General features: G+C 48.0%; 1 protein-coding gene across 1 annotated transcript in view; it reads left to right on the forward strand.

Moving 5' to 3' along the window:
• Positions 1 to 231: 231 nt before the first annotated feature.
• Positions 232 to 21,200, forward strand: part of LOC144730995 (lysophospholipase D GDPD1-like) — a 32,998-nt gene continuing 12,029 nt past the window's right edge. The window contains exons 1-2 of the mRNA XM_078611938.1: positions 232 to 685; positions 15,978 to 16,020. Of these exons, the coding sequence (XP_078468064.1) occupies positions 541 to 685; positions 15,978 to 16,020 (188 nt within the window). The 5' untranslated portion in view covers positions 232 to 540. The remainder of the gene's footprint in view (positions 686 to 15,977; positions 16,021 to 21,200) is intronic.

The following is a 21,200-nucleotide window of genomic DNA, read 5'->3' on the forward strand; positions in this document are numbered from 1 at the left end:
AATCTGGAACGACGGCGGCTTGAGCACGCTTTCATCCAGCAGCGGATCGATCGTGACTTGTGATAACGAATAAATGATTCAACGTCAGTCATTCGAGTTTTGAAAACCACCCTATTGGTGATATCAATCACGCACTTCGCCCCCTCCCTCCTCTAGCCCTCCACGCCCCCGCAGAGGTATGTGAGTGAAACACCACCCACCTCCCACAGGTGTATGTGTGTGCGCGTGTGTGTGCGTGTATATATATAAACACGAGCTTACTCGCGTAGCCGTACACACACACACACTGCTGTACCGCACAAGTACTGTGAGCGACCACAGAACAAACACACACGCACACACGCACGCGCGCACACACTTAAAACGCACAACCAGGAACGCGTACCTGTCACACGTCAAGGCACGGCGCTCCTCGATCTCAAGGAGCGCGCCACGTTCGTCTCGGGCTGAAGGGCACACGGTCGAGCAGACGAGAAACCCGGCGAGCGAGCAGGCAGGCAGGCAGGTTGACGGTGCAGTTTGCGGGAGAGGGGAGACGGCATGTGTCTGCTACTGCTGCTGTACGTGGCCGTGCCGCTGCTGGTGGTCTACGCGCTCGCTTCGATCTTCCTCCTCAAGAACCCTGCCGTGCTGCACAGGAAGAAGAAGCTGCATTTCCCCTGCAGACACATCTCCCACCGTGGCGGTGAGCAAGCAGCCAGGGCAACCCGGCCACATGCGTACACCTGTACACCTTGAACACCTGAGTAGCTTTCGATTGAAAGCTTTCGTGACTGCAGGGATTCATCTTCTTGGTTCTTTCGGTAAAGTCACGTAGAAGGGAAATAATAAAAATAAAACATAATAAAATACAATTCTCACGACGTTTCGGCCACAACGCAATCAGCCGTCCTCAGGTGAAGAACAGGTCTGTCGGAAAGACAGCGTCTGAATGAATGATTGAGACGCTTCATTCAGACGCTGTCTTTCCGACAGACCTGTTCTTCACCTGAGGACGGCTGCTTGCGTTGTGGCCGAAACGTCGTGAGAATTATTGTATTATGTTTTATTTTATTTATTTTATTATTTCCCTTCTACGTGACTTTACCGAAAGAACCAAGAAGATGACCTGAGTAGCTCTGCACCTATGCACACGAGTACGCAAACACATACCTCTGCGCATGAACACCTGGGTAGCTCTACACCTGCACAACGCACACCTATGCACATGGACACCCGAGTAAACGCTACGCCTGTGCATCTGAGCACGTGGACACCTGCCGGAAATGAACACTTGCAAAAACGTGAACACTTGCGTAATCTCAACGCGTGTGCACCTGAGCACCTGGGCAGGTGGCCACCACCTGTAAGTACACACACGCGTGTACACATCAACACCGGCGCGTCTGAACACTCCACACATGACGGTCGAGTGAAATCGATCTCAAGATAGGCAGCACGGTTGAGACAGCACAGTAACGAACTGGGCAGTACGAACTTGGCAGTAGAGATAGGACCGCACAAACGACACAGCACAGACAGCACAAACTGGGCAGTGCGTGTCAGGCAAACAGTACAGATGAGACGCAGTGCAGATCAGACAAACTAGGAAGTACACGAGACTCACAGTCCAAACGAGACACTACAAACTGGGCCGTACATACGAGACTGGAAGTATAAACGAGACGCACGATACAGCACATACGAGGCAGTACACATCGGACAGAGCAAACGATGCCGAGAGTCCAGACGGGACAGGCGAAAGAGCGAGTTTATATTACAAAAAGCATCGATTATTCTAAACGACAGTAACCCAGATTCGTGAACCGTGGGGAGTATCGAACAGAAACCATCTCAAGCCTCCCGTCAACCACGTGACTCGTTCTCAGCGCCGCCGCTGTGAAAACAGACGCCGCTCCGCGACGCAGCAGCGCCGAGGCTCTGATGCAGCCACCATCCACCTCATCCTCCCCATCCACCACATCCTCCCATCCTCCCCATCCTCCCCATCCACCTCATCCACCCCATCCACCACATCCTCCCCACCCACCCCATCCTCTCCATCCTCCCCATCCACCACATCCTCCCATCCTCCCCATTCACCCCACCCACCCCATCCTCTCCATCCTCCCCATCCTCCCCATCCACCTCATCCACCCCATCCACCCCATCCTCCCATCCACCACATCCTCCCATCCTCCCCATCCTCCCCATCCACCCCATCCACCTCATCCTCCCATCATCCCATCCACCCCATCCACCCATCCTCCCATCCTCCTCATCCTCCTCATCCACCTCATCCTCCCCATCCACCACATCCTCCCCATCCTCCCCATCCACCCCATCCTCCCCATCCACCTCATCCTCCCATCCTGCCCCGTTATTTCTCAGCTCTCTCGCTCTCTTTCCAGCTCCCCCTCTCTTTCTTCGTACGCGCGTGTCCCCCCCCACCCCCCCGTTGTGACTCGTTACCAACCTCCTCGTGGCGGCGTTGATCCGCGGGCAATAAGTCGGGCTGCTATAGTAAGTTTGACAGCGAGACTTCCTGAGCGACATTGACCGAATCTCGACCGCAGACCGCAACCGCGATCCCATCCATGCCCGCGTGGGTGGCAGAGCCAAAAGTGTTTTTTTTCTGTGCCTAGTCCGGGTTCGAGTAGGGTGGGGGGTGGGGGTGTGTGTGTACGTCACACGCACGCGTGCGGTAGGTAACGACGGTCAACGCGAATGGCAAACACATCAAACATATGAAACATATCGGCAACGACAAAAAGCTAAACATACAAAAAAGTATGCGGGATCACGCTCGGCTTCCGTGCAGCCGAGCGGGGAGCGTTGGCGCGGCGGGGTCAACCCCCCCCCATCCGCCCCCCCCCCCCCCCCGAGTTCAACATCCAGCGGTGGAGAAAGTGATGTCCGACACGGGTCCTGGGGGTCAACGAGAGTTGTCCGACCCGTACACTTCACCGCCCCGGTCAGCGTTGGGCTGGCGACGGGCAGAGAGAATTTCACTCGTTCAAGGTGCCGGACTTGAGCGGTTTTTGGAGGTCACCGTACGACCGATTGGGCCGCGGCTCCGCGACTCCTGGGGGGGCCGTCCATAAATGACGTCACGCACCTAGGGGTTGGGGGGGGGTCAGACATTTGTGACGATGTGTGACGAGGAGGAGGGGGGGTTTGAGAAATGTGACGTCACATCAAAATGCGCAACTTTAAATAAATATAGACAACACGTTTTACTTAATTAAATAGAAGTTGTAATAAATGTTTTCTCCTACAACATCAGAGTGCAGCGCCACATTAAATACGCACTACAATGACAATAGTTTAAAGCGATTTGAAGCATGTTTTTTTGGGGGGGGGGGGGGGGCAGAGCTTTGTGACATCATATTTGAGGGGGGGGGGGGGGAGTCAAAAATCGTCCAAAATCGCGTAACGTCTCGATATAAAGCTTTCGTAACTGCAGGGATTCATCTTCTCGGTTCTTTCGGTAAAGTCACGTAGAAGGGAAGTAATAAAATACTAAAAAATAAAACATAATAAAATAATTCTCACGACGCTTCGGCCACAACGCAAGCAGCCGTCCTCAGGTGAGCAGCCGTCCTCAGGTGAGGACGGCTGCTTGCGTTGTGGCCGAAACGTCGTGAGAATTATTTTAGCAAGTTTTATTTTTATTATTTGATTACTTCCCTTCTGCGTGACTTTACCGGAAGAACCAAGAAGAAGAAGATCCCGTAACGTCATTTATGGACGGCCCCTGTTGGGAAATCGGTGGGGGACACCCAACAGGCTCATCGCAGGCTCAACCCCGCGTTGAGCTGCCGAGATGGGACAGGTCAGGCCGCATTCCGGGTGACTGGGTCCGTCGTGGGGAATGCTTTTGTTATCCGAATACGTTCGCTTTAAGTGACGACACCCTTGTACATTTCAACACGCAGTAGGCTTTCGCGACCAAATGTTATCCATGATACAGGGTTTTTTTTGTTTTGGAGTTCCCGTTGAACAATAACAGGGAATGCTCTTTTAGTGCACACAATCGACAGTAGGTACACGAACAAACGGGCATGCATAATGCGCATGCATAACGTACGCTGATTATTCTATTATTTAATTTAATTTATTATTTTATCTTTAGACGTGACTTAACCGAAAGAAACAAATAATAATTCCTGCAGTCACGAAAGTTCTAAAATTAAGATTGATTACCATATAAATAGTCGAACCGGCAATGGATACCCACAGCCGTTTAAATGCGTAATCATTAATCCCCTCCCCAACTTCGCGCAAGATCAGCAAAACAAGTGACGTCACTCTTCTATTTAAGTAACGAAACAGGAGGATTTCTCCACATACTCTGGCGGTCGCCTGATGAAGCTGGTTGTAATTACCGACGAATCGTCGTACTCGGATTGTAAATGTTGTGGCTTGGCTCTCCAACACACCGGTTAGTGCTGTACTAGTGACGAATTGGCACGTTCTTATTCTTAGGTTTTTTCGGTAAAGTCACGTAGGTAAAAAATAAAAATTAATAAAAGTAAAATAAAATAAAAATCACGACGTTTCGGAGGCAACACAAGCTTCCGTCTTCAGGTGGAACCGTCACAGCCACGACAGCTGTATCAAGTAAATGAGAGATTACAAGAGCTACCACTCCGTATATACAGTATAATGGTTGAAGATGGGAAGGGCCAAGTACGGCACACTTTTATTAATATGGTAAGGTGAGGACTAAGAATAGACTGCATAACAAAAGGCTGAGCCTTTGTTATGGAGAGGTACTGTTTGTGACTACGCCTAGCCTACTAATCTAGAATTAATTAGCACGTTCTGTTTACGTGGCAAACCTTACTAATTGGCTGTGTCGGGTGGTGGCGGGTTTAACGACACATCGATATATCTAAGCGATCTAACACAACAACAACAACGTAGTTATTATGGACCCTTGTCATGGGCAACACGGCCATTGGAGCTAGAGATATTGCTTTCAAACGTTGCGACCCCACACGCTTTGCCAACAGTTGGCACGTTCACGTGGCCTCGCCCTCCGGGCGTGCACCTAGCCTGGCACGGTCGCCGCGGTGACGTCACCGCCACTTGGTGAAGAACAGAGGCTGTTGGGGTGCTGTAGTTAGTAGTCGCTGGATTGTTGTTGTGTGTGTGTGGAGGATTTATATCGTAACTTAGCAAATGCCCCCGAGTGAGTTGACCGCACGAAGTGTGGATTCATCTTCTTGGTTTTTTCGGTAAAGTCGTCACGTAGAAGGGAAGTAATAAAATAATAAAAATAAAACATAATAAAATAATTCTCACGACGTTTCGGCCACAACGCAAGCAGCCGTCCTCAGGTGAAGAAACAGGTCTGTCGAGAAGACAGCGTCTGACAGACCTGTTTCTTCACCCGAGGACGGCTGCTTGCGTTGTGGCCGAAACGTCGTGATAATTATTTTATAATGTTTTATTTTTATTATTTTATTACTTCTCTTCTACGTGACTTTACCGAAAGAACCAAGAAGATGAATCCCTGCAGTCACGAAAGCTTTAAATCGAAGTGTGGGTTGTTCATGTTAATTATTACATGCCCTGCCAATGAGGGCAGGGGTTGTTACCGCTGTGTGGACTTCTCAGCCACGGTTTAAAAGCCAACTCCTGTAACTTTTAACTCGTCCGTTAGTGATTAAATTGCCAGGGTGATCGGGTTTTAGTGCCATGTGAATTCGACTATCTAAGTTCGACTCCCGGCCGTGGAGAACGTGAATGCGGGCAGAGTGATATTTGAACCGGTGATGCATGGAGCCTTCACCACCAGCCTGCGCTGGCCAGCGTGGTGAAGTATGGTTAAACATCTTCTTGGTTCTTTCGGTAAAGTCACGTAGAAGGGAAGGCTGCTTGCGTTGTAGCCGAAACGTCGTGAGAATTATTTTATGTTTTATTTTAATTATTGTATTACTTCCCTTCTACGTGACTTTACCGAAAGAACCAAGAAGATGAATCCCTGCAGTCACGAAAGCTTTAAATCGAAATATGGTTAAACAATCAGCGCGAGGGTTGACAGCGGTGGATTGACAAAGACTACATTAAGATTATTATTACGAATATTACGTTCATGAATAGGGCGCTGATGGCATGACGGCGATTATACAATCGGATCATTTTGCGCGGGAACCGACTCAAATGTGGCAGTGGTTATGTAATGGATGTCAGTGGTGCTGATCATGGAACAACAGCACTTGCCCCAACAGGTTGCTAATGTTTAGATTTAAAGCTTTCGTGACTGCAGGGATTCATCTTGTTGGTTATTTCGGTAAAGTCACGTAGAAGGGAAATAATAAAATAAGAATATATAATTTTATTAGGTTTAATTTTTTTTATTTTATTATTTCCCTTCTACGTGACTTTACCGAAAGAACCAAGAAGAGGTTGCTAATGCTATACGCGGATGAGAGGGAGATCTTCGTGTTTGGTAATGATCGTAGAGTGAGTTGTTTATGGATTGAGAATGGTGACGGTGGTGGTAGTAATGTTGTAATGGAGGTGGTGGTTTCATGGTGGCGTTGATGAGACGATGTGGTTTTATAATTACTGGTGATTGTTTGGCGATAGTGGTGGTTATGTACTGGAGGTGATGGTCAGACTCAGAATATCTATTTATACTGGAGGAATCCGATAAGCTATAAAGCTCTTTTTCACAAACGTCCAGTAGGGGGGGGGGTCAGAAAGTTACAACAACAAACACGATAAGAGTGGTTGTATCGGTTATCAGAGTACATACTGTAATCAACAACACACACAACCTTGCACCGAGTGTCCAATAGCGCTCAGCCTAAGCATTTTGCAAAACCACCAGTTCCTGAAGAACTGAATTGTTGCCATCTTGCCTTCAGTCACCATCAATGCACTGAGCAAAATGTGAACCTACGAAAGTTTAAATAATGCATCACACGGAGAGCTTTTGTAATAAGCAGTGCACATTGTTGTGTATTGTTGGAACTATTTGGTTTTACCGGTCTGCAATAATATTTTTGTACAGTGTATATTACTTTTTTGCTCCTCGTTTACAGGTTAAATTATTGTAATCGTGGTGCTGCTGTTGCTGAATATGGAAAAGTGTGACGCTTACAACGGTGGGCTTTAGATTATTTGGCTGCTATAAATTTCCACATGATGAGCCACTTCATTGAGATATCATTTGTGGCCAGGTCGCTTTTTAAACAGAAGCTAATAGCTCTGTGGGCTTTACCCGATAAAAAAAAAACACATTCTTCCTGCGGAGGGAGCTGGTAGGAACGTTGGGTTGCTCGGTCAATGGCCTGCAGGGTCAACGGCGGCGTGGTGTATTCCGCAAATATGGCCGACTGTGAGGGCGGGCACAAGCCGGCGTGAGTAGGTTAAACGTTGAGTTTTATAAGGGCACCACGGGGTGACCAGCCCCTCCCCACCCAGCCCCACCCCTCCCACCCCCCACCCAGCCCCACCCTCCCTCCCCACCCAGCCCCTCTCCACCCAGCCCCACCCTCCCCACCCAGCCCCTCCCCACCCTCCCCTCCCCACGCAGCCCCTCCCACCCCACCCAGCCCCTCCTTGCACGACGGACAGACGGACACAATAATCCCCTGTGGGCTGGTGTAACCAGAAGGTTCCTACCACTAAAAACAGTTTAGTTTTAATAGTATTTTTGTGATTGTCTTACCTGTCCTATACTTTGCACTCCTATCGTTTTTTTTCAATAACCTGATTCTGAGGTGACAGCAAAAAGTGATGAATGCTTTGTGGTGACGCTGCTGCGACTGTTACTCGTGACTGTATCGATGTTAGGTAACATGGGTCTGGGATTGTGACCGCCCTTAAATTCCACACAGGTTTAACGAGTTGGTAGTGACTCATTCCTTCTCCACGTGGCGACGTCTCCACGATCTCTTAAGTTCAAAACCTCAGTGCTGCTTAGCTACTGCCCGCGGCATCTGTTACTCAAGGACCCAGGAACACTGGGAGGCAAAACGGGCTGCAAATGTTGGTGCTGCACGCCTTTGCTGGGACAATTTCACATCTCCTCCCCCTTAACTTGTATTTAAGTGCTTGCATCTTGGAATCCCTGCCTCACTTGATGCAGCAAATCTGGCTGTGACGGTCCCACCTGATGACGGAGACTTGTGTTGCCTCCGAAACGTCGTGATTTTATTATTTTTATATTTTATTAATTTTAATTTCATTTTTTACCTACGTGACTTTACCGAAATAACTAAGAGTATGAATCCTTGCAGTCACGAAAGCTTCAAACCTAGAATTCACATCACACACACACGTATTGTCCCCTCGTTGTGAAGTATTATGGGAAACAATATATACTGTATGTACAAATATTTCAATCGACCCAGATTCAACGTTTTAAAAGAACAACAACAAACGTCACGCTTTAATCTTGATTTGAAGCTTTCGTGACTGCAGGAATCCATACTCTTTGGTTCTTTCGGTAAAGTCACGTAGGTAGAAAAAAAAATAAAAAAAATTATATATCACGACGTTTCGATCACAACACAAGCGGTCGTCCTCAGGCGGAAAAAAATATCCAGCAGTGGAACTGCTGAACCAGCGAGAGAGCTGTCACAACAAGAGGTTATTTATGTGGCGAAGGGCAAGCAGGCGGGGTCTGAGCTGGAAAGGAATTCCATCCCCGGACGCAAGCACGTCAGTTGTGTTAATAAGGGAGATTAGGGAGAGAGAGATTAGCGTGAAATTAATGTAACTGCTGCCGCAGACACAACTTAGTTTGTAGACACCCAGGGTATTGCATGTCAGGATTGACATCCTTTACAGATGGGATCAAATCACGGATGTTGTGTACTGTATTGAATCGGACCTGGATCTTGTGTTTGTTTAAGAGTTTGGAAATATTTTTGGTAATACCTGCTATGAATGGCAAGGTGACGGTTTTAATTGGGTCCTCAGATGGTTGTCTCCCCATGGTTGGAGCTACAGCTTTGCGGATTGTGCGGTCTGAGTATCCATTCATCTTGAGGGCTTGGTGTACGTGCTCCAGTTCACTGGCAAGGTGGCGCTTGTCGGAGATGCAACGGGCCCTATGGTGTAGCGTTTTGATGAGGGAGTTCTTCTGGGCCGGATGGTGGTGGGAGTCAGGCTTTAGATAGGAATCCGTGTGGGTGGCTTTCCTGTAGACGGAATGTCCCAACGAGCCATCAGGCTTGCCATCATTTTCCACTTCCATGGTGCATTTTATGGATGGGTGTATGGAATTGATGTGGTTGGAAAACTGGTTCAGTGCTGGCTGGCCATGTGGCCAGATGACGAAAGTGTCATCTACGTTTCTCTTCCACAGGCAAGGACGTAGGGTGGATTTCAGGATGGCATCTGTTTCAAATTTCTCCATGAAAACATTCGCTACCACTGGTGATAAGGGAGAACCCATAGGGGTACCTTCATTTTGTTTGTAGAATGTACAATTCCAGATTAAGTAAGTGTTGGTAAGGCAGTGCCTCACCAAAGTTGGTACATCAGGATTCAGTCCCTGTTGGACCAAGTCTTCAATGATTGCTATGGTGTCAGATATAGGTACCTTGGTGAACAGAAAGCATACATCGAAGCTGACAAGCAAATCATCTGGAGACAGTGAAATGTCTTTGATTAGAGAAACCAAGTGAGCTGAATTAAGTACTGTTGAAGTTGTCTTGCCTATGAATGGAAGCAGGGTCTCAGACAGAAATCGGGCCAGTTTTTAGGTAGGTAAGTTGATGATAGAAACGATAAAACGGAGTGGTGTACCTTCTTTATGAATTTTTGGAAGACCATAAAATCTGAGTGGTCTCGCAGCCGAAGGTTTTAGAAAGAACTGCTTGGTCGGTTCGATTATAGAAGTCGAATTAGTGATGATATTATTGATTTTTGTAGCCAGGAGATTGGTAGGATCTTTGTTGATTTTAGTATGACTGCCATCATTAAGAAGGTCATGGATTTTGTTGTTGTATGTGGTTTTATCCATGATGACCATGGCATTGCCCTTGTCGGCTGAAAGGATGACAATGTCATCCCTCTTTTTCAATTGAACGAGTTCAGAGCGCTCGTCCCTGCTGATGTTACTAATGGGTTTCTTAGCGTTTTTGAGGATGGCGGCGATTTCAGATCTTGGCACGTCTGCTTGGATGTGACCTAAACCTTTGAGGGCTACATCATCCTGGGCAAGGATATCATCCACTGGGATGTGACCTAAACCTTTGAAGGCTACGTCAACCTGGGCAAGGATATCATCCACTGGGATGTGACCTAAACCTTTGAAGGCCACGTCAACCTGGGCAAGGATATCATCCACTGGGATGTGACCTAAACCTTTGAGGGCTACGTCAACCTGGGCAAGGATATCATCCACTGGGATGTGACCTAAACCTTTGAAGGCCACGTCAACCTGGGCAAGGATATCATCCACTGGGATGTGACCTAAACCTTTGAGGGCTACGTCAACCTGGGCAAGGATATCATCCACTGGGATGTGACCTAAACCTTTGAAGGCCACGTCACCCTGGGCAAGGATATCATCCACTGGGATGTGACCTAAACCTTTGAAGGCTACGTCAACCTGGGCAAGGATATCATCCACTGGGATGTGACCTAAACCTTTGAGGGCTACGTCAACCTGGGCAATGATATCATCCACTGGGATGTGACCTAAACCTTTGAAGGCCACGTCAACCTGGGCAATGATATCATCCACTGGGATGTGACCTAATCTTTGAAGGCCACGTCAACCTGGGCAATGATATCATCCACTGGGATGTGACCTAAACCTTTGAGGGCTACGTCAACCTGGGCAATGATATCATCCACTGGGATGTGACCTAAACCTTTGAGGGCTACGTCAACCTGGGCAATAATATCATCCACTGGGATGTGACCTAAACCTTTGAGGGCTACGTCAACCTGGGCAAGGATATCATCCACTGGGATGTGTTTGGGGGGTAACTGCAAAGTTCAGCCCTCGAGCTAGGACCGATTTTAGGCTATCGGAAACTGGGCTGTTACTCTGATTGATGACAATCTTGTTAGCATCTAACTTTTTAATGCGTGGATCTGGCTTATTTTTTGACAGGATGTTGAATTTAGCAATCAGGTTAACTTTACAGTTGGTTGACATTGTCGCGGCAGAAGAAACAGTCATGTTATCTACAAGGTCCCAATCAGATGTGGACATTTTTTCTGTTAAAGCTGAGTGTGATTGTAAAAGACGTTTAGTCATCGACCTTTTGGCTTTTTCCAAAAGCAAATTGAGCGGCAGCATTTATTTCAGCCAAGCAAACTCTTGGCCTGTTTAGACCTTCCGAGTCTTAAGGTTTGTCAGTGCTCATGCATCTAGACAGCCAGCGGCATTCGTTTAGCAAGCCTGACTGCGCTGATGAGACACAGAAGATGGAAACTCGATCTAGAGTCTGCTTCTTTACATCTCATATTGCTTGGTTGATATTGGTCGGGCAAGTCAATAAGATGTTGGCTTCAATTGCGTTACTTTCTTTTTAATGTAGAGACACGGTACAAATTTAGTTTGCCGGCTTAAGCTTTTAGACGTTGGATCTGTTTTAATTATTTCATATATACTGTACTGGCAAGGAAGGTACACAGTATACAATTCGGGTGGAGCGATGGTGCAGCAGTTAGCGCATGGCGCAATAAACTAAAAACGAAACTATTTTATTTAACCAGGTAAAGCCCACTGAGATACTTTTTGGTTATAAGTGCCTTTGGTCACAAATGACATCTCAACGAATTGACTTATCACGTGGACATTTTTAACAGCCAAATAGTCTAAACGCATGTTTTTGTAAATGTGGAGGGAAAAACCAGAGGACTTGGAAAAAAACCCCCACGGGACCACGGTGAAGGAGAGATAGACATTTAAACTCCAAATATACAACAGGAGTCAGGGTCGAGATCGAACCCACGACCTCCTTCATACCAGGCGAGGAAAATAACATCTCGCCACCATGGCAGCCCAATGAACCCGTTCGACCCAAATCTGATATCCCGCTCACGTACAACATTAGTGGCGAGTGATATCAGAGACCTGTCAAGCTCGAGTCTTGATGAGATCGGGCGCATCCCAATACGGTTTAATCATAGGATGGTAAACATTGCCTGCTACACTAGAGCAGGGAGAAAGAGAGAGAGAGAGCTCAGCCTAGATTGAGATGCGTAGTTGTAATTGCGGTCATTATCGCTATGAGCTCTCGAGCGTAATTGAAAACAAAATTTGCACTCACTTATTTAACCGACGCAGGTGTCTCAACCACGGCAATAACCGCACAGCGGATATTTAAATTTAATTGGGTTTAAATGTCAGCGGTACGCATCACGTGTACGTCCGTGTGTGTGTGTGTGCGCGCGCGCGGCTGTCGAGGTGCACCTAGCCTGGCACAAGCGCCGTTGTGACGTCACTGCCACGTTGTGGCGAACGGCGGTTGTTGTTGTTGTTGTTGATTGGCCGTCAAATCCAACGTGCTGGCATACGCAGGAGCACGACCACGACGAGACTGCGCACAGAAGTGGTACCCGATTTATTACAAGCACGGAAGAAATGACGGGCTGAGAAATTCCTCGACTGAAAACCACCGGCTTCTGAATGCGTAAGTCGAGCGCTCGAACTAACGTCAGCCTCTCGTCAATCCACTGCCGGCTACAGGCCTCTCCATCCCGTGTGGATCGTGTGGGTTGTTTGCGGTGCCCGGATTAAGCTTAGTGCGGGGCCTGTGGCATATGTTATAAAGGGGCCCTAAATTAAAAAAAAAACACGTAAATATTCAAACACTAATTTATCTACTTGCACAGTAAAGTAATTCCATTTTTTTATTTGCTATACAGTCAGATAATACGACAAATCGCTCACCTTAAACACCCAGTCGTTCATAAAAAAAAAAGTTGAAGGCAGTATAGTACTATAGTAATAGAGCAAGTGCAGAGTCACTGAACCGGAATTGATAGCTTGAAAGCATTTAGCGCGGGGCCCTTGAAAGTGCGGGGCCCGTAGCTACTACACATGTAGCTACTACACGTGTAGCTACTACACGTGTAGCTACTACACGTGTAGCTACTACACGTGTAGCTACTACACGTGTAGCTACTACACGTGTAGCTACTACACGTGTAGCTACTACACGTGTAGCTACTACACGTGTAGCTAGTACATATGCGGATACTTTTGCTACTAGGATAATCTGCCACTGCGTTTGGCCATACTTCACCACGCATTGTACGGGATTGGCGAAGTTGGAGCGGCTCAAGGAACTCGATTCAGAGGTCACCTCTCCCACCGACGTTAGCCGTGGCCTGGAATCGAACCGAGGATCAGCGGGTTCAAAGTGCACGATTGCGCGGCGACCCAGAACGCGATGGAGTGCCTGGCTCGAGATCTTGTTTATTGTTTATCATTCATGGGGAACTGTCGTGTCGTCGTTAGCGGGCGACGCTACGCTACGAAACCCAGCGACCCGAGTTCAATTCCCAGCTTACGACCAACACCAGTGATGGAATATCTGAAACCAGTCCTGCCCACTCCCACCTCACCCCTTAGGTCGACTCAGCCACAAATCAGTACCTGGTACGATGTGTAAAAACCATTGCAACGAGGGAAACAAACCGAGTGTGTGTGCCGTGCCGGCCTTCATTAGGTGATTTGGTGGAGGCTAAACGGGGAATCTTTGTAATGTGCGCGAATTATGTTCATCGAGGCGTTTACGCGTGAACCGCGCCAAACTTTCGCCCATCGCGATCATCACCACACGGGTTGCTCACAACTTAAATTAGCAAAGCTAATGACGCTGGCAAGCGAGACGCATTCGCACGACGTGTCTGTGTACGGTTTAAATTCTCGCACACGGAAATGCCGGTAGCACGTGCGTGTGTGTGCGTGTGTGTGCACATGTGTCTGTGTGTGTCTGAGTGGGGAGCGGTGGTGTAGCGGTTAGCGCGCTGCACTACGAACCCGGCGACCCGGGTTCGATTCCCGCTCTACGGCCAACAACGGTGACGAACATCTGAATCGGGTCCTGGGCTCAGCCTCAAATGAGTACCTGGTGCGGTGTGTAAAACATCGCCACTCGGGAGACAAAGGCGTCCGGGCGTGGTGCTGGCCACCCACCCCTTCGTGTGCCACGCCGGCCTTCATAGGTGCTCGCTAACAGCACTTGGCCCAACAGCCTGTTAAGGCTATACGGGGGGATCTTTGTCTTTGTATGTGTCTGAGTCAGTCAAATTGGCACAGCAAAGGGCACAACTGTTGCATCAGTCGGTCATCTCAGTCGGTCATCTCAGTCAGTCATCTCAGTCGGTCATCTCAGTCGGTCAACCCATGGAACCACCTGGGCCTGTCCCATGACCTCCTGTCAGCAGCGAGCCTTCGACACTTCACGTGGCCTAAAAGTGCACCTAGCCTGGCACAGGCGCCGTGGTGATGTCACCGCCACTTAGTGGTGGTGGCTGCTGTTGTTGCATACGTGTTTGGTTTCAATATAGGGTGCTAGCTAACAGCACTTGCCCCAACAATTTGTTAAGTCAAGACGGGGGATCTTTATATTTTGGTTGGTTTTGGTTGAGCCATGTTTGTTTGTTGTAGTACAGAGTTAGCCTGATAACTTTAATCTACGTTGTCTTATGCTTGTTATTGTTTCACTTGCATCCAACTGGGATCTTTGCACACAGCGTTGACATGCGGTGTTTTTTCTTGGATTTTTCTGTTGCGTGTAGTCACTTTAAGATGTTTCTTGTTCATTTTTTGTTTGTTGCGGTTGCACCCGAGTCAAGAGCCGCATGGCTCACAGGGTTATCTAACCTATAAAAGGTAAAATTTGCGAATATGTGTGTCTGTTCAAAATGTTTAGCGTACTTCCCGACATGCAACAAACTTTACATTTGCCATGTGGGTACTTTCCAGACTGTACACCATGCAAAAATTATAAAAATAGACTTTTGTATATTTTTTTGGGGGGGGGAGGATCAATAATGCATATATTTTGCACGGCAAGTGAGCTGTGACGTCACATCTGTCATGTGACCCGCGCGTGGGGAAGCGTCACGCAGTGTGCCTGCTCATGTCACGCATCGCTCCCCCCCCCCGCAACCCTCCGCTTAGCCCGTGTATTAATCCAAGACAAGAATCCAAGTCCCGGGCGAAGCCGGGTAGTAAAACTAGTACCTAATACATGAAACTGAAACTGGTTACTTCAGTACTGCAAGTGTCTTCCGTGTGAAGCTACCCAACATTTGCGGAAGGGTCAAGCAAGACACGTGGCAAGCCAACAGGCAGCCCTGCCTGCAGTCCGTCATCGCTGATTGCTCTTTGCATAAAACACTCAAGAGATTAAATCAACAACAGCGGCTTTGAAAGGGAACACACATAACACTGGTCAACAAAAAAAAAAGTTTTTTTCTGGCATGAACTTTTGCAGCTGTTTTAGACTAATTTCAGGGTGCTGATTCCAAATCTGATCTCAGATTTGCTCTATCACATCTCATTTTATGCTATCGGCATACCCCATTTTCAGTGATTTTACCCGAAATTAACTCTGTCACTTATGATTGCAAGTTGTTGCGAGTCAGTGACTGCTTTAGTGTTAAAATATGGTGCTATATTTTTAGGATAGTGTGTTTATAATATAATTTTATGTAGATATCCACATTTATTTAATATTTTTCTTCTGCAGTTTTTATTGAAAATTCAATATTTGATATCTCAAAAACCTGATGTGATAGACAAAAAACTGATGCCAGATTTGGAATCAGCACCCCAAAATTACCTTATGAACCGTTGGAATACCTCGTGCCAGAAAAAGTGTGTTGACCAGTGTATAATAATCGGCGTCGTTTCGGGAGATGAAGGAACACGCAATACTCGCTCAACTGACCCCTGACCACCTCGGCAGACACTGTGCGTTGTGTGTGTGTATATCTATCTCTGTCACAATCGTGCAATACTGATCTCATCTGTGTGTGCGTGTGTGCGTTTGCAGGCGCCGGAGAGAAAACCGAGAACACAATCGAGGCCTATGAGAAGTGAGTTACAATCGGGGTGGGAGCGCTGCGCTCAATTTTAAATCCTTTATATTAAGTTCACTTGCGCGCTTGCTTGCTTACGACCGTGCAAATCTTTCGGTCGTTTTTTAACCCACTTCCCGTGATCCAATCGAGCTGACATTTTCCACACAGACTCGTTGTGCGTGACAATTAATGTTCGTGAAAATTTTTTTTCAAAATTTTACACTTTTTAGGACAAAAATATTATATTTAATTACCAATTGCTTAATGGTGCCATGCAATCATCTGACCCATAGGTGGCAGCCATCTAAAGCCAGATGACGAGAGGACTCTAGCCGCCACGCATATAAAGGATTTATAGTGAAAAACTTTGTTTTTACGGGTTATACTTGTTACCAACTTGACTCACAATTGTAGCGAGGCTCCATCTGCGTTACCCGCAACGGCGGTGTGGGCGGGGCGATTCACACCGCATCACGTGACGACCTACTTGAGTGACGTCACAGGGATGACAATGACGACGACGATGACGATGCTGTTGTGGCAAAGTCAGCGGTAGGGCACGAGGCACAACGGGGTCGTGATTCAGCGACATTATGGACACGGTTGTGCACATGACTCGGACAGTCGGACGGGCTTCATGAAATGACTGCCCTGTACTTTATATGGGATGTGGATTGATGCCGCAGGAGTTCGTGGGGCTGCGTAATGAACTCGGCAAAATCGAAGTTCGATTCCCAGCCACGGCTCACATCAGTGGCGAGTGATATCTGAACTGCGAGGTGTTGACCTCCCCCCGCTCTGCTCTACTTCGCCATGCGTCGGTCAGCATGGTGAAGTATGACCAAATAACCTAGACGACGTGGGGACGGCCTTCATCCAGCGGTGGATTGGCAAAGGCGCTGTCATTTGTGACTATTATTATTAGCACACGTTACACATTACAACAAATATATATGAAATGTTCGTGCTGTTCTATATTTGAACATCACGGAAACTCAAATCCGTCAAAGACGAATTTAATTCCTGACATTTCCAGACCCAGCTTTTAGGACGGAGTTGGCATCAAAAGACAACTTCATTCTTATTTCTGCATGCCCTGGAGTTCTGTTTGAGGATGTTTGCGCGTGCAAATAAAAACGTTGTGAAGTGCAGACCGCGACGTGGTTACCGTGCCCCGTTTGGGGAGTACTCGCGCCTTTCTGTATTCGTAACACGTTTAGCATTTCGCAACAGCGGAACCGCGTTATCTTCTTCATCTTGACTTGAGCAACACACACATCGTTCTATTTATTTTTATTACATACAATTAACAATATAATGACGAAACGTAACATCGTCAATTTTATCATCATCATTAATCATCCACACACACGTTGCATCATACTACAATAACAAACTCAACACATTCGTCAATAACACTGTTGCCTTAAAGGAAACGCATACGGTATATAACAGGCGACGGTTCAACCAATGGCCTTCGAGAGCACCCTTTGCGCGTTTTCGGGAAATGGAATGTACGTTCACTACGAAGAGTGACCACATCCCTAAACTTTGCCACTTACACATTTTTCCTTTGAGGTCAACAGAGTTGCTATTTGGCGAACGTGTTCTGTTCTTGTTGCTAATTGCTGATTGTGCACCATCACTGCTATCGCAGCAGCAACATCATCGCCAACTGTCATTGTAAGATCACCATCGGCGTCATCATTCGATGCACCGACATCAGCACCACCATCATCATCAACGTCTCATATTCTTAGGTTTTTTCGGTAAAGTCACGTAGGTAAAAAATTAAAATTAAAATTAATAAAAGTAAAATACAAAATAAAATAAAAATCACGACGTTTCAGAGGCAACACAAGCTTCCGTCTTCAGGTGGAACCGTCACAGCACGATAGCTGTATCAAGTGATTTTACCTAAAAAAAACCTAAGAATGTGAATCCTTGCAGTCACGAAAGCTTCACATCTAGAATCATCAACGTCATCGTTTGCTGGGCACAATTCAGCCACCATCAGCTCGCACCGTGCACTCTGTGGATGCGCCGAGCAGCGTGCGGTGAGCGAGGTGTCAGCCCGGGGTGTGCAGTGTGTACATTGCGTATCTTCGCTGTCAACACGATGTCACTCACTTGCGTACGCTCACTAATCTACCGTGCTACTCTTTCTGTCTCTCACTATAAATCCAAGCTCCGCACATCTTCCGATATCGCTTGCCGCGGTGGCGAGATGTTAACTACCTCGCCTGGTATGCAGGGGGTCGTGGGTTCTATCCTGACCCTGACGCCTGCTGTATGTTTGTAGTTTGCGTGTTCTCCCCGTGTTCGCGTGGACTTTTCTCCGTGTGCTCCGGTTTTTCCCTCCACGTTCAGAAACATGCGTTTAAAGCAGGGGCGGGGAACCTGTCTTCTGCCAAGGGCCATTTGTATATGCATAACATCATTCGCGGGCCATACACAATTATCAACTTAAAAATTAGCCCGTTGTTATATTTGGTCAAACATTTAATTAACTCACCCCCAATGTGATGGCTGGAACTGCTTCTCTTTGGCGAGGCGTGTGATGTTAGCTGCTATTGATGATGTTGCTACTCGCAACTGCTTTTCCAGGTTTGCTCCTAAATTTATTGAAATTCGAGTCCCGCCTGCGGTTGCCTTGGCAGGGCCAGACTAATTGATTTCGCGGGCCGTACGGTGCCTAAAGATGCTGCAAATTCCGTACGGTGCCTAAACATGCTCAACATACATACAAACGAACTTTTTTTGCACCGTACGTAGCCAACTGTGCTAATCGGAGGCGTGAAGGCAGTACGACCTCGGCGCTATTATTAATGATTTCATTACGATGCTTGTTTTTTTTGCCCGGGAAAGCGTCACTGAGTCCCATGCCTCTTCTTCAGGAGAGTCCTGCCAACGTTTCACAGCGAGTGATAATTTGCCATGTTTCTGTATTATACATTCAGATTGAGTAAATGTGTCCTGGTTAAAGATTTTCAACATTTATCACCGTGACGCCGGCGCAGAATGGTCAAACCCTTGGGAACGCTGTCACGGGATTTCGAACGTCCACTGGGGATGCAGACTCCCGTCAGTGTCTTTTTTTTACGAAAAAAATATACCCGCGGTATTAACCAGGGCGGCCGTTGGACTCGAACCGTGAATCTCTGCAAACCGGGCAGCCAAGGCGTCGTCGCCGCCCCACCGCGTCATGTTTACGACCCGCTCAGGGGGTGTGTGTGCTGTGTGTATACATTACAGCTCTCTCTCTCTCTCCACGTGATTCATTTTAGTCATTACCCGAAACTACCACTGTGTGGTTTGTCGATCATGTGATGGGCAGTTGAACAATAACAACAACAGCAACAACAACGTAGTGTGTGTGCGTACGTCCGTGTCGAGGTTGGCGAGTGAGCGAGTCAGACGCGGCTTCCAGGGGTCACCGGGTGAACGTGTTGCCCAGTGAACGTGCGAAACGGGCCGCCAGCGAATGATCGAAAACGTGCGGTGATTGTTGGTTACTCTGTGTGCCCCCACGGTTTGCGACGCGGGCTCACATCACGAGACCCACGTAGGCGTGCATCGAGGCCTATCGGCTCACATGGGACACCCATCGGCTGAGCGTCGTTGCTATATGAGCTGAGCGCAGTCACTCTGTGGGCTATTCGTGAGCGCGCATCGGTGTAGCAGGAGATAGCTGCGTCTGCCATGGGATGTTCTCATGAGGTTAGGTACGAGGCCATTGTTTGCGGAGGTAAAAAGTGAAGCCGGGATGTTCTTCCGCTCGTGAAGGGCATCGTTGGTGTTGTCCCAGGTTCCTCTGCACTGTGACTCGGCTTTTGATGAGGATGGCGCGCTTTGAGGACCTGCGCTCGATCCCACCGTGCGTGGATTTCGGGTCTCTGGCGTTAACCGTATCGTCTGCGACGGACGCGGGGTTGGAAATGACAACTGTTTTCTACTCCCTACCTCAAATCACCAGTGACGAATGGAGCGTGGAGCGTTGTCCCTGCCTGCGAGGTCCATTGCGGCTCAGAGGGCAAATTCCACATCGCAGGAGATGAGCCGAACACTGCTGAGCAAGCTGGCCTCGAATCTTTTGAGTTGCATCCGCCCGGGATTAAACCGCGTCCTCAAGCTTAGCGAGGCGATGGCCTCAGCCCGGTCAATAATGATGAATGCACGCACGCACACACACACACAAAAACTACCCATCACGCTGAGTTTGGTTTTCACTTTGCCATCATCAGCAGCCATGCTCTATCAACTGCATCGATTCAAGCAAGGCCGACCATGCCGACGAGCCACTGAGTGTCCAAAAACCGCTCCAGAGGTTGCTTGTGTAGTGTTGTAAAGGACGGACTTCTAAACTTCTTTATGGCACACACTGTTTATTATCTTAATACGCAGTCCCTATCACACAAAGGGGGATATGGTCCCCTCACCCGTTACCCTGAGGAGGTACAGCTCCAGACCTTGTACAGCTCTCTAATCTCCCTGCTATCCCAGCGTCCTCTGGCTGGACCTAGGGGATCTCTCCCCGACCACTGGTTACACTGAGCCCTAGCCCTGATAAGGGCTGGAGGGCTTGGTCCAGGGTCCTAGATGTCTTCGGCCGACTTGGGTCTTTGTGTAGCAGAACTGGCCAAGAACTCTCAGCGCTCTGGCTTTTATACCTGTTCGTGGCCGGGTTGTCCAATCCCCGGCCACCTTGTGGGACCCTCCGATTGGTCCTTCCCAATCTGGCGTTTGGATCCTACCTCACCCCATTTGACCCTGAACGTTTGATTGAGCGGGAAAACCTTGTTAACGATCCACTCTCTCACAGCTTGCGAACAGCGAGTAGTTATCACCACTACACTTGTACTGAATCAATGCTGCTCAAATGATGCCCTCCCAGAAGGCCGTATGGCTAACGGAATGTGTCAAAAATACACTTTGATGTTTATTTTGTTTGTTATCGGGAGGGACGGGTACATGAAGAAGGCGCCCACTGTCTGCTCGTTTATTTTGTCACAGTTAGGACGGTAAAAGCGATGACACGACAAGAGCTGCCCTTGAAGGTCCCACCAACTGTGTCGCAAGTCAGACGGTGGTGGCGGCGGCGGTGATAATGATGGTGATGATTGTCACACCATAAGAGCTGTCCTCGTATTGTGACGGTCGGGTGGGTGGGGAATGAGCGTCCGGCCACGCCACAG

This window comes from Lampetra planeri, chromosome 37 (genome assembly GCF_965212315.1).
Source record: "Lampetra planeri chromosome 37, kcLamPlan1.2.h2, whole genome shotgun sequence".
NCBI classification, from domain to species: Eukaryota; Metazoa; Chordata; class Hyperoartia; order Petromyzontiformes; family Petromyzontidae; genus Lampetra; species Lampetra planeri.